This window comes from Arachis ipaensis, chromosome B10 (assembly GCF_059453495.1).
Source record: "Arachis ipaensis isolate K30076 ecotype BB chromosome B10, ASM5945349v1, whole genome shotgun sequence".
NCBI classification, from domain to species: domain Eukaryota; kingdom Viridiplantae; phylum Streptophyta; class Magnoliopsida; order Fabales; family Fabaceae; genus Arachis; species Arachis ipaensis.
Window position 1 is genome coordinate 10,751,611 of NC_142435.1, and position 14,552 is coordinate 10,766,162.

General features: G+C 30.1%; 3 protein-coding genes across 4 annotated transcripts; 1 reads left to right on the forward strand and 2 right to left on the reverse strand.

Annotated features, from left to right (window-relative positions):
• Nucleotides 1–711: 711 nt before the first annotated feature.
• Nucleotides 712–2,068, reverse strand: LOC107621972 (heavy metal-associated isoprenylated plant protein 21-like). Its single transcript, XM_016323922.3, has 3 exons — nucleotides 1,724–2,068; nucleotides 1,355–1,430; nucleotides 712–1,019 (listed from the first exon to the last, which is right to left on the reverse strand). Exons 1-3 carry the CDS (start codon nucleotides 1,946–1,948, stop codon nucleotides 898–900), a joined length of 423 nt encoding a protein of 140 aa, XP_016179408.1. The 5' UTR covers nucleotides 1,949–2,068; the 3' UTR covers nucleotides 712–897.
• Nucleotides 2,069–2,821: 753 nt separating this feature from the next.
• LOC107623808 (F-box/kelch-repeat protein At1g22040) lies at nucleotides 2,822–5,017 on the forward strand. 2 transcript variants are annotated; one of them, XM_088505698.1, is made up of 2 exons: nucleotides 2,822–2,934; nucleotides 3,315–5,017. In XM_088505698.1, the coding sequence occupies exon 2, from the start codon at nucleotides 3,345–3,347 to the stop codon at nucleotides 4,779–4,781; it is 1,437 nt and encodes a 478-aa protein (XP_088361824.1). In that variant the 5' UTR covers nucleotides 2,822–2,934; nucleotides 3,315–3,344; the 3' UTR covers nucleotides 4,782–5,017. The 2 variants fall into 2 exon arrangements, with proteins under 2 accessions (XP_088361824.1, XP_016181666.3); XM_016326180.3 differs by having other exon boundaries at nucleotides 2,846–2,942.
• A 337-nt stretch (nucleotides 5,018–5,354) lies between these two features.
• LOC107621949 (aminotransferase ALD1, chloroplastic-like) lies at nucleotides 5,355–8,243 on the reverse strand. The gene is made up of 10 exons (XM_016323904.3): nucleotides 8,052–8,243; nucleotides 7,922–7,947; nucleotides 7,778–7,845; nucleotides 7,515–7,631; nucleotides 7,157–7,219; nucleotides 6,898–7,002; nucleotides 6,753–6,803; nucleotides 6,331–6,651; nucleotides 5,997–6,203; nucleotides 5,355–5,893 (listed from the first exon to the last, which is right to left on the reverse strand). Exons 1-10 carry the CDS (start codon nucleotides 8,120–8,122, stop codon nucleotides 5,588–5,590), a joined length of 1,335 nt encoding a protein of 444 aa, XP_016179390.1. The 5' UTR covers nucleotides 8,123–8,243; the 3' UTR covers nucleotides 5,355–5,587.
• Nucleotides 8,244–14,552: the final 6,309 nt, after the last annotated feature.

The following is a 14,552-nucleotide window of genomic DNA, read 5'->3' on the forward strand; positions in this document are numbered from 1 at the left end:
GGAATAAATTTGGTTGTTACCGTCAGTCATGTTTGCAGTTCTTGGGCCGTACGTGGAGAGTGAAGTAGCTTATTTTGCTTCAATCCCCAGCTTTCTCATTCAAATGAATCTTTCTCTCAGCTCTCTTTATACCAAAAACTTGGGAGATAATAATTGAATTGAATAATGTATGTACATAAGGATATACTTATATATATATAGCAGAATATGTATGCATCAATAATGTTACATTAAATAAACCAACAACAACAATAATAATATTATTAACATCATTTTGACGACTGTTTCCAAGTGAATGTATTCATCAGATTCATTTTGGTACGATTAGATAGATAACTTAAAAGAGTCATTTGGATATATACTGTTGATATTTTCTATATAGTCACTTTCTCATCTTCTCTCCTATATTTAGAAATTTTTAATTTAATAATGGGTAGGAATCTAATGTGTATGTCTATTGCTACAACCGCCGGCTCAACTTAAATATCGAAAATATTTGGTAACAAAAAAAAATTAGGCAAAAACAACCATAACTTATCAAAAACAGCCATAACTTGTCTTATTTAGCATTCATTAATTGTTGCGACAATTAATAAATGCTAAATAAGACAAATTCTAGTTATTTTTTTTTGTCTTCCTAACATTATTATATGGGTGGATCTCGTTTTAGAATTTTTAATTTTGTGGCTATAAGAACATTGAATTTCCAAATTTTATCAGCAAGTCAATCACGATGACATATTATATGCTTGAAAGTAATCAGCGAATTAAATAATATATATGACATGTGACATTCAATATCATCAAATTGACTATGAAGATATCACAATCAGAACCAATGCAGATTAATTAAAAGAGTAATTTTTGCTATGTGCTTGTCACAGTGCTAATTAACATTTAACAATTCCAGAACTCTGCTCTTTTCACCTTTGAAATGCTCTCAAGGACTTCCAATGGAGAAATGTAGCCCATCACTGTCACCCTTTTGCTCTCTACATCTATACTGAATGATGTTACTCCTGAGACAAAACATTAAAAACATGGAATCACAATTCTTTTCACCCTTCACTGTAGAATAAATAAATACTATAGTTACTGCTATTTTTAGAAGGGGTAAAAGTTGTAGCTTCTTTTTTTTTTTTAAACTCATTTATTTGTCACCGTTGCATACCCATCAGTTGTTCTAGCCTAGGGAATCTAGAGTTCAAATGTATTTAGAACAGTGATGTTTTAGTAATTTTAATGGTTGATTTCAATTAATATATATTATATTTTTTTTATAATTAAAATACGATTAAAAAGTACTAGAATATTAGTGTTTCAGATACATTTGAAAGTCTTCCATAATTATTACCTTCTATCTTTGAAAGATGCTTTTTCACTTTGCCAGCACATCCTTGACAATGGATAGCAACCCGCATCACTACCACCTGTATTTAACATTAAAATCTTCAAAATGATAATGTAAAAATGGGATTAACAAGTACTAGAACTACAACTAATAAAACTATAACCCCCTTCAAAGGCATTCTTAATGTGAAGATATTACTATATGAATGCTCTTTTAATTAGAATACAAACAACTTATCATTTGGAATTATGGTAATAATTTTAATTACTTCATTTCTTGATTGCCAATTTACCAGAGAAATGCATGTAGCTTTCTGTTCTAAGAATTTAACTATGTAACATTATATATATGAGCATTTCTAATGAGTCTAACCTGAAAGACATGTGTTGCAGTCTTGTGAGGTTGATTGTTGTGTTGATGATGAGAATTGTGTTGATGAACAAGTTTGGAGTTGATGAGGCATGTTGTGTCAGCAAGGGAAATGCTTCTGATATGCCTCCTTGTTGGTTCAACCACAGAACGGTAACTCATGCACACTGCTGTTGATACCTCAGAGTGGCACATGAATCCTCCACTCCTCCTCATTTTCATGCTCATCACACAAGAACAAGATCAGAATAAAGTCTTTCTTGTGGCGTGGAATTGTGATTTATTTAGTATGTAATGCAAATGGGAGAAAGTGACTCTATAGAGAGTAGAGACATGCTGTCATTATGACTTGGGCTATCAGTGTAGAACCTTTTTGGCATTTTATCATCTATTATATGCATAATGCCTATGATCTTAACGTGTCAAATTTCATGTCCTTTTCATGTGTTTAATGCTAAGGGATGGTTGGAGTGAATTGGGATCATCCATTATATACAACATGATAAGAAGTAAGAAATGGCTGTGAAATTAAATGTTAGGATTATAGAAAGTTATGATGATAAGTGCATCAAAACTTGTAGTAGGAGTAGGAGATTGGTTAGTCTACTTTTTACTTTAGCAGAGGTGTGGCATTGGCATGTGAAATTATTTATGTTGCTTCAGTCTGATTTCACCACTTTTGCATTGTTAGGACCACCACCAACTCTGGCCCTTCCTGTAACTTCCACCAAAATTGATAAATTCCACTATTTCATTACAACTGCAGCAGCTAAAAATCAATGCATCACCCCCAAAAGTGAAATCCTCGTGCAGTTATCTTTAAATAAAGTTGATATTTGAAAATCGTTAAATAATTTAATAAGTTTGACTAAATCATCATCTAACAGTTATCAACTACTAACTTCATATGAAGACTTGCGTGTGGGTTCTCCTCATATTTTGAAACTACTAACTTAAAATATAAAAAACTTTTTTTTGTTTGTTTGTGTGGGCCATGAATTGAATTGGGCCCAATTTTGCCTTGGAAACAATCCAATTGATCTCGGCCCAAAAGAAAAAGGAAGCAGGTAATAGATGGAACGCAATGTCGTTTATGGAGTTGGCCCATACACACCCACCCACACACTTTTTCAAGTTTCACCGAATCTATTTCGTCGTCTATGTAGAACTTGGAACATATCCCCCTGAATTTCATGGCTTTCCCCTTCTTCTGAGCTCTGAGGTAACGCAATTCGTTTTTTGTTTCTGTGTTGATCTGACTTTCTGTATTCAATATTCATATTGCCGGAATTGCTTTTTAATATTATCTGAATGTGCTTTTTCCAGAAATAGGTTCTGATTTATCTTATTTCCCTAAAAAGACACTTCCCTATTCTGTTCATGTTGTCCTCACTAAGGATATTTAATCCCATAATTATTTTTGAACATTCAAACCAACCAATTTACACTTGCAATTTAACCTTGGGTTTTCAATTCAACCATAGGCTTTTGAATTTGCTATTCTGATTAAGTTAACCACTGCATTTTCCTGTTGAGTGGTGAGAAGTGATTTAGAATGATGATGTTCCTGAACGGATTTAATTTATCTTTGAAGGTTAATGAGCTGAATTTGAAGTGGTTTTTGATGGGGAATGTACTTAGTCCGAATAGTTCCAAGACTAGATGGAATCATACCTCTGAAAATTCACAAGGTAAAGCTCGAAAGAGACAGAGATTGTCAAGCTCTTGTGAGGATAACACAAGATTGATTCCGTCCCTTCCGGACGAGATATCACTTCAGATTCTAGCTAGAGTTCCACGAATTTGTTATTTAAATCTCAAGTCGGTTTCTCATGCTTGGAAGGAAGCCCTTGTGAGTTCTGAACTTTTTAGTTTGAGAAAAGAACTTGGAACGACGGAGGAGTGGCTCTACATATTAACAAGGGTCAAGGATGACAAACTTTTATGGCATGCCTTGGATCCTCTTTCCAGAAGATGGCAAAGGCTACCTTCAATGCCAAATGTTTCCTGTGAAGATGAAGAAAAGAAGGGTTTGGCAGCCCTTCCCGTTCGGATGTGGAGCATGGTGGGTTCGAGTATCAGAATTGCTGATGTCATAATGAGCTGGCTTGGGAGGAGAGATGCTCTTGAAAGGATGCCATTCTGTGGTTGCTCGATTGGTGCTGTTGGTGGTTGCATATATGCTTTAGGAGGTTTCTCTAAAGCTTCTGCAATGAAATCTGTTTGGCGGTATGACCCCGTTAAAAACACTTGGATGGAGGCCAGTCCGATGTCAGTTGGTAGAGCCTATTGCAAAACAGGTGTATTAAATGATAAGCTTTATGTTGTTGGAGGGGTTACTAGGGGTCGTGGTGGATTAAATCCCCTTCAATCTGCAGAAGTATATGATCCGCATACATGTACATGGTCCCAATTACCAAGCATGCCTTTTGCTAAAGCTCAAGTGCTGCCAACTGCTTTTTTGGCTGACTTACTCAAGCCTATTGCCACAGGAATGACTTCATACAGGGGAAGATTATTTGTTCCTCAGAGTTTGTATTGTTGGCCCTTTTTTGTTGATGTCGGGGGAGAAGTTTATGATCCAAATAATGATTCTTGGCTTGACATGCCGGTTGGTATGGGTGAAGGTTGGCCAGCGAGGCAAGCTGGAACAAAATTGAGTGTTATTGTCAATGATGATCTATATGCACTTGATCCTTCAAGTTCTCTTGACTCTGCAAAGATCAAGGTATATGATCATGAAGGCGATACTTGGAAAGTTGTTGCAGGAGATGTTCCTATTAATGATTTCACTGATTCAGAATCTCCTTATCTTTTAGCTAGTTTACGTGGAAAGCTTCACGTAATTACTAAAGATGCCAATCACAACATTATAGTGTTACAGGCTGATTTGCAAAATGACTTAGCATCGCCACAATCCTCGTTGTCACCAGATAATTCACTCACAGAAACGACTGAATCATCATCGGCAGCAGAATCAGACAGAGACATTTGGCAGGTTTTTGCTTCTAGGAGTGGTAGATCTGCTGAACTAGTCAGCTGCCATTCCCTTAAAGTTTGATGAAATAGAGCTAGAGATCTTCTATTGTTGTTCTGATTTCATGTCTGTGTTAATCTTGATTTTGCTGATAAGCCACAAAGATTTCAAATTGTAAATGGTCCTCTCTCCTCTGTATGATTGATTCATAAAGATGTAATTCCTTATTACTCGTATGCACAGAACAAATCAAGATTATACAAAGTAAGATTATGAACATAATATACTGGATCTAAAGGTTTTCTGGTCCTTTCCTTCCTTTATATTCAGTACATCCTCATATAGCAGCATTTGGTCTTGTTTCATTGAGAGATACATCCTCTATGAATGAATAATTATGTTATTTTGTCATGCACTATAATTGCTCATTGCTTCCTTAAAGTTTGCATTTCCGGCGAACACATTCTTTTATATATTTTATACCATATTTAGTTTAGGTTGTAATTTTTTGGCCATTTCTTTATGAAGAAGCAAAGTTGTTGGAAAAAGCAAAACCTATTCAACACTCTGCAAAACTTACCAATCATCTTATGCAGTGAGCAGTCTGTTAAACTTAATATTAAGAACTTAAAGAAAGAGGAGAATATAAACAAAAAAGAAAGGAAGAAGAATCACTTGTTCAAATAACATTAGCAAGTCCAATATTCTGATTTGTTACACATATGTCCTCACACTTCTAGTTTTGGCAGGAGCACTTCAAAGTTTCTAGACGTAGAAAGTGTAGTTCACACCTGAATCCTCTAACAAGTAGTAGTGAAGGCTAAGGTTTGCCCTTTTTCTTTATTTTATGTATAGAATATAGATCATAAAACTGAGATTAAGTATAATCATTAGTTTTCCTCCTGATAAAGGAGATATTTGAGCCTCTCTGAGGCTTCAATGATGGAATCTCTCTGGCCAAAAGCACTAACTCTTATGTACTCCTCACCACCTGGACCAAAACCACTGCCTGGGACAGTAATAACGTGAGTCTTCTCAAGAATTTCAGCAAAGACATTCCAGGATTTTGAGCCTGGAAAATGAACCCAAACATAGGGAGCATTTTTCCCTCCATAAACTGTCAGGCCAAGAGAAGACAGAGCATTAACCAGTATTCTTGCATTCTCCATGTAATAGTTGATAAGGGACTTCACAGCCTGAGATTTTGTTCAAAAACAATATTCAGCAGAGATCACAATAGAACAGAAGTTTCAATGAATTCTCAATTAAGATACTGATTCTTAGGGAACTGTAACTTACCCTGAAACCTTCTGGGGACAGACATGCTAGCCCACCAGCTTGGGCTATGTTGGAAGCTCCATTGAAGCAGGTGCACATTATGCGGTTGAAATCATGGGCAACAGGGAAGCCATTTGAATATAAGAGTTCTTCAGGGACCACGGTCCATCCAAGTCGGACACCTGTGAAGCCTGCGAATTTTGAGAAGGATGAAACTTCAATCGCTACCTGAAAGCACAACGAGGAAAGACAAAAGTTAAGCTTGCCATTTGGGAATTTCATGCAAAAATAATGCTGCACATGATGCAAGATTAAGGATTATGAATAGGTCTTAAAAATAGGCCATGAGGCTTACTTCTCTGGCTCCAGGAATTTCGAAGATTGACTTGGGACTATCATCAGTGATATAAGCTGAATATGCAGAATCAAAGATAATGATTGATCCATTCACTTTGGCAAAATCAACAAGTTGTTCCAATTGCTTTCTTGTTGCTGCATGGCCAGTGGGATTGTTTGGAGAACAGAAGAAAATAAGCTCTGGCCTTGAAGCTTTATGCAGATCAGGAAAGAAGTTTGTTTGAGGTCCACACTTCATGTATTCTATGTTTTTGTATTTTCCAACTTTATCTACAAAATCACCAGCCTGACCAATTATAACACTTGAATCTATGTAGGCCTGCCTCAGTCATAAACACTTCCATGAGTTAGAAGCATCTTCTGTTTGCCTTTATAATCATGAAAATAAGAAAAACCATCACAGAGGAGCAATTACAATACCGGAAACGATGGATCCTGTACAGCTATCTTCAGATTAGGACCCATAAGCAGCTGCAAGAATTGATCAAAATCAAAGTAAGTACATTTAATGTAGTAGGTAGGTAGAAATCTACTTCTAGATTGTGGATTAACATTGATGGAATACCTGAAGGCGAGTAATATCACACTGTGCACCATCTGAAACAAAAACTTCTGTGGGTTTTATTCCTAGATCCTTGTAGTATACATCAGCAATTGCCTTCCTCAATGCCTGCGATTTTTTTTTCCAGATTATATATGCATTTCATCTGCATGATATAATATTATATTGATCTACTATATGGTAAGTAGAAAATTTTACTTCCTATCCAAAGATGCAAAAATTGTTGTTTTAGTGACAAAATTGTTATTAATGACTCAAGTACCTGTTCTCCTTGCTCAGGACCATATCCTTTATAACCTTTTGATGTTGAAAGACCACGCACAAACTGCAAATAATGATGCATAGGTTACAAGAAAACCAACATGAAAAATTCCTATATAGGGGAAATATCAGTGTTGATTGTTAATTGTATAAGTATGATTCTTTATGTGCTTACCATTTCTTAAATAAAAAAGGGAATAGCTTATGATTTTTTTAGTAAGCATGATTCTATCCATTCATGCAACTACTTGAAAGAGAAGTTGTCATATATACACAAAGTTGAGATGGTACATTAATTCTCAAAGTGACTTATTTATTTTTCTCCTGCTAATTAAGTAGAAATAATCTTAATGACTTACATCAACCATGCTTGATGTTACCATAGTTGGTAAGGGTTCTGTAGTATCACCAATTCCAAGGTCAATGATGTTTGCATGTGGATACTTTTGTAAGTGCATATGCTCGTGCCTTTCAATCTGATACATGATACATATAGAACTAGTGATTAAAAGTCATAGAGTAACAAGACACATGACCTATTAACTTGATCTTAGATTTAGTTGTTCACTGTAGCAATTTAAATTTTTAAGACATTGCTCAGACATTTGAATGAAAAGGGCACCTCAGGAAACAAATATCCATGTTGCAGTTTCTCCATATTTGAATTCCGGGGTACCTTTGTGCAGTGTCCTGCATATGACATTATTCATAATGATTAGTTTCATGCTAAGGGTAACAAAACAAACAAGTATGAGTCATTGCATACCAATTCTTGGACTTGGATTCTTCAACCTGAAAATTGTCATTGGATCAATAAGTCAAATATAAAAAAGAAACTAATATAAGTGGAATTTTGTCAGTACAAGATACATTTTAACATTCTTTTCTTTCTTTACCTTGCAACTACCATCTTAGGCTGCAAAACATTTGTATTAAGAGTATAGCTGAAAATTGATGTCTTGTACATTTTAGCACTGATTTCTGTTCTGCAACCAGAAGTAGCTTTGGGATTCTAGTGCATATGTTAGAAGACAAGTAATAGTTGAATTAGTAGTAGTAGGAATTGTGCAAGTTTATCTCCCAATAGCAAGCTTTATATATATAAGGGGTCAATCCAATAAAAATAGAGGTGTCTAATAACCTGTGTGTATATTCTCATGCATACACACATGGGAAAGTCACATGTCAATTTCAACACTTGCATTTTCCAAACGTTCACCTAATTTCTCCCTTTTCCATTATGTTTATTTCATGATTTTATGACCATTCTGGTGATTATATAGTAATTTATAGGGATATATATTTAGTATTATATTTATTATTATAGCACCTAAAGTCATATTTTAAAAAAGCATACAAATTATTAATAATAATATTATCTCATTTTAATGAAGATTGAGTGTAACTTATTTTTAAAATAAAATGTTTTAAAACTGCATTGTTCTTTTTTTTTTTCTGATAAATTGGACCGCCCTTAATCTTAAGTATTGTATTACAAACTTACATCTACGCACAAATACAGAACTATATGGATTATTATTATTCCACTATATTAGTTAAACCTGTGTTTCGAATCTGAGTACAGCTTCATGGAGAACGAAAAATATATATAATATATATTTATACATATATAATAGCTTTTTTGTGTAGACATCGCATTAATATGTATCATTTGACATTTGCTAGATTCTCAATACTTTTTAGTAATTAAATTGTGAGTCATAAAATACCAAATCAAGAACAATGTTTCTCAATTATTAGCTAGTAAGCTAAGGCACAAATTTAGGAACTTCATTTCTTAATCAACAAGCCGTCTCATGCATCAAGTCTTCAATAAATAAGAGGCAAATAAATGTCTTTATAACATACCACATACATTATTGTTGAAAAAAAAAAAAAGGCTTAAATAAGAACCAATAAGTAAGAAGACCTATATGCCCATCATTATTGTATTTGCTCATATTCTCATTGATGGAGCTATCTTCAGTTTTGGACCACCTAACAATTCTTTGAACCTTCCAAATTAATAATCAATTGTCATGTTCATGTATTAGCATACTTCCAGCATTACTATTTTCCCCCTTAGAAAACAAAAATTTCTCAAGAACTAATTAATTATTAAAGACATCACCTTCAAGAAGAAATAATTTTGGATGCCATGTTAATTTATTGATAACACAATTGGATTTTACAAGAAATATTGCAGATCACACTTTGGACAAAAATAAGAACTACATTTTAATTTATTATATTTAAACATGAACGTTTGAGTCTTAGAACTAGAAAATATACCATTTCATACTACACTGTATATAGTATATAACATACCATCCATTTAATAATGCTGCTATTTACAAAATGAAGGCTAACTTTTTTCCTTCGCAGTTCATAAATGCCAAATATTTATCTTGCTAAGTGATAGATTAACTGATTAACCTATATATCATAGCCTAATTTTATGATGGAAAAATAATTTGTGTACTCCTTTTAATTTACATTATATATATATATATAAACTAAATAGAATATGAGATCATCTAAATTAGATCAGACGAGTCTTACACTCCATTGTTTAATAATGAATTTTTTTTTTTAACTCAATGTATAAAGTAAAATAAATATATATAAATAACATATCTCATTCAAAGAATGACATAGTACGTAACTTGAGATATGTTATCTTAAATAGAAGAATATTTGTTTTGGCTATTCATAGAAAGATATTAAAACTTAAAAATTTTCGTTATCGCTTTGAAAAGTAAAGCTTTTCTTGTGTTTAGACTTGAATCAAATCAATTGATGATTAAGTATAATATTGCAACAAAACAATTTCGCCTTATCTCACTAGACGAAATTTACTACATGGATCAAAAGACTTTGTCTTATTATGTCTACAAATAAACTGTTAATAGGTAAATTTTTTTGGAAGCAATTTGATAAAGATGCTTAAAACGTCTTTTTTTAAAGATGTTTGTTATTAACTAAAATTTAATACATATAATTAATTAAACTACATTATTTTTGTCAAAATTAGATAAGACAAATTGATTTGGTCAAAAAATCAGTAAACCAAACCTTGAACCAATTTAAATTAATATTTTTTATATAGAAATGACTACAATAACATTATTATAGAAAATTACTAAAATATTTTTATTATATATTTTTTTTAATTTTAAAAATTTTAAATTCTAACCCTATAATGACACAAAGAAAAGAAAAGAGTTAAAATTTAGGATATATATATATATAAAAGAATATTTTAGTCATTTTTTATAATAAAAATATTATAATTATTTTTTATAAAAAATATTAATTTAGACTGATTTAAAGTATAATTTATCGATTTTTTGGCCAAATTAATTTATCTGATTTAATTTTGATAAAAATAACATAATTTAATCAATTATATGTATTAAATTTTAATTACTTAAAAACATCTTTAAAAAAAGACGTTTTAAATATCTTTATCTGAGTGGCTCCTAATTTTTTTTACCATATCATGTATGGTCATCATTTTAAGTCTTTTTTTTCTATTATCTATTATTAAATGCTAATATTAATATATTAAATTATTATGTTAACCTATAAAAGAGGGGCTGAATGGCGTTTTGGTTAAGGTCGCATTATAGTATAAGTTATAATCACTGTGGAAATAGCTAGGAAAATATATATATGGAAACAAGCATGCAATATAAAATGCCAATCAATGTTTATTGTTCTCTCTTTCAAGAACACTGAATCTTGACTAACATTTGTGCATGCAATATCTACATGTGCGTGCCAAATATCAGTGGAAAATGTTAACCCACTTTTGACCATTTAATTCAATATACGTATTATGCTACTAACTACTAATCCACTCAAATAAGAGATTAGACAGATGTGGCGAAAAGAAATTACGTGGAAAATTACTTCATTCCATATAAAAATAATTCGTACAATACTACTCTATATATATGGACCTTTTTATTTGGTGAATGCTACCCAACCCTTCTAAAATAACATGTAAATTATCCTTCATTATGTGTCACATTGTAATTGGTTCTTATCTTAACTATAGTTGGGGCGCCAACGTCATCGCCATCTACTGCCCTCCCACACAACCTCTCTTCCCAGTATAGCCAGCGCCTCTTTTTGTCATGAATCACTTCTTACCCACATAATTAATGGTTAATTTGGTTATTAAATTTTTTTATTAAAAAAATATATCTTTATTTAATTACGTAATGGAACGTATATTTATATGTAAAATATAATATAATAAAATAAATCTATTCGAAGTATTTAAAAAATATAATTAAAATCATGAACATACAAATATAATAATAAAATTTGTACTCCAAACAAATAAACATATTTTTTTATCATACATATATTATTTAAAAAATAAATATATTATTAAAATTAATAACAGAAATTTAAAATGATAAAATTCAACTTTTTACCGTATTTTTTTATAGTATTTTTATTTTTTTAATTTTTAATTTATTAGTACTTTATTATTTAATTAATAATTAAATAAATTATTTTTATGAAAATTTATTTTTTTGTATTATATTAGAGAAGAGACCAATATAACAGTTTAAAAAATAAATTATATAAATATTTAAGAGATAAATATGAAATACATACCTAAGTAATGTTTAGTTTGGTTATTAAATTTTTTTATTAAATCAAATATTTATTTAATTACACAATAGAACATATATTCATATATAAAATATAATATAATAACTCTATTTAGAGTACTTAAAAGTATAATTAAAATCAGAAAAAATATATTTTGTATCGTACATAAATTATTTTTAAAAAAAATAAATTGTTAAAATTAATAACACAAATTTAAAATGATAAAATCTAACTTTCTTATAAGTATTTTTTATAGTATTTTTATTCTTTTAATTTTTAATTTATTCGTACTTTATTATTTAATTATATTTTACATATAAATATATGTTCCATCACGTAATTAAATAAAAATATATTTTTTTAATAAAAAAATTTAATAACCAAATTAACCATTAATTATGTGGGTAAGAAGTGATTCATGACAAAAAGAGGCGCTGGCTATACTGGGACGAGAGGTTGTGTGGAAGGACAGTAGATGGTGATGACGTTGGCGCTCTAACTATGGTTAAGATAAGGACCAATTACAATGTGACACATAATGAAGAGTAACTTACATGTTATTTTAGAGGGGGTAGGTAGCATTCATCTTTTTATTTTCTTTCTTTTTTAGTATGTAGAATTAACATTGTTGCATGGACTTTTATTTTATATATATATATTTGTGTTCACAAAACGACTACATGTGATGATGTGAACATACATAAGAAGTTGAGAGGTTGAATTCAATAATTCAGCAATTTAAAAAAAAAAAACTAGAATATTTCAAAATTTGAACTTGATATAATTAAGCTTCAATAACAATAAGAGCCATTAATTTTAGAATAAATAAATAAGGTGGACCAAGAGAAGTCAAAGTAAAATCAAAACCACACAATGAGTCCTGGACTTTCATATATCTACAATTTTCAATGGTTTCAGGTGAAGATAAAGCAGTGTCGTATTAAATAATTAAAGCCAACTCAATTCAGCAGAAGATTTAAAAAATAAAAGATAACAAAAAAAGATGCTACATAGTACATGCATGCATATATGAGAGCTGTTAGATATGAAATAAAATGGTATAATAATATAATTTATCATTGCTTCACACGTTATTATTATGACAAACCTCAGTTTAGACACATTTATTTGGTTCCCAGCATTAATTAGTTTTCTTCCAAAATATAATACTAACAATAAAGCCGCTACAGAAAATGATTGGTCAATTGAAAATGAACATAAAACAATATGATCAAGTTATTATCAACCCAAATTAATGTTGTTTCATAATAATAATTCACGAAAGATGATGATATTTTCACGTGCGCGTGACACATGCAATTTGTATTTTTGTTTTTCATTGAATCAAATCTCTCACATCCACTAAAAATTGAAAGTTATTACTATGCTAACTTTGTTAAAGGACGGAAATTACTATTATCATTATAGAAAATAGAGTTCCATATATATAATGTATTGAAATTTTAACAACTTCGTTATTGTATTTGAAATTAAATAAAATAATTACGCACGTTAGCATCAATTATTATATATGTTGATATGACTAATGATGAAGAAAAATCTACTCAAGTTATTAGACAAAAGATTCCTCACACCAACCATCACAGGACAAATGGTCTGTGCCCTCTATATCATCTCCATATTTTTATATATTTAAAAAAAGAGTGCACTGATAAGGAGATTTTCTAATAATTAATTTAATTGACGAATAAAAATTCTATTAAATGTTTATGAAATAACTATTTTTAGTTTTAGAATTCTTTTAGGTGTGTCAATTTACATATAAGTATAATATATAATTTTATTATATTTACGTAAATATTATTTGATTTTATTTTAATCTGTATAATAGTCAACAAAAAAAATTCATATAATTAATCTTCATTTTAAAATATTTAAAACTCAAAATCTTCTTTTATGTTTAGGCAAAAACTTAAATACAATTATTTTAATATAAAATTAATAATTAAAAATTATTAAATAATAATTTAATTAAATATATTAAATTATTTAATAATTTCTCAATTAATTTTATATAAAAATAACTGTGTCCGCATAAATCTTTATCTTTTTTATTTTTCTATCTTTTCCCTATCCTCAGCAGCCACTTCCCTTAGCTGTTTATTTATTTATTTATTTATTTCATTATTTCTCTCTTTTTCCTTCTTTCTTTCTTTTTTTTTTTCTTACATTTCTTTCTGTGTGACATTCATTATTGTCAATTTATCAGTATTGTGCCGACAGAATATTTTTTTAAACCATTAATATATATTTTTAGTGATAACTAATATTTATATTATTATCTTACTTTTATAAAAAAAAATAAAATAAAATATATTCTGTGTTAATTATATATATTTTTAAAAGATGTTAATAAAATTTAAAAACAAAACAATAGTTAATTTAAAATAAAAAAGACAAATAATTTAAAATGAATAGAGTATTTCATCCACGGTGGCAATGTTTTTTCTTTGCCCAAAAAAAAAAATCTAATGTCCAAATAGTTTTGTCTTTTGCAGCAAAAAGTAATGACTACAATTAATTAGGGAAAATCGTCAAACTATGACGTGAACTACGTACACGGGAAACTTATTTGCAATATCCATGCAACTTCGCTTCTTACTCTTTTAATTTCGGAGACTACTTCCATAAAGATATTAAAAATATCTTTATTTTTAAAGACATTTATACGTATCATAATATTATTAGTTATTTTTATTAAATCAGTTAATAATTTATTTTTTAATAAATCAGAATAAAATCGA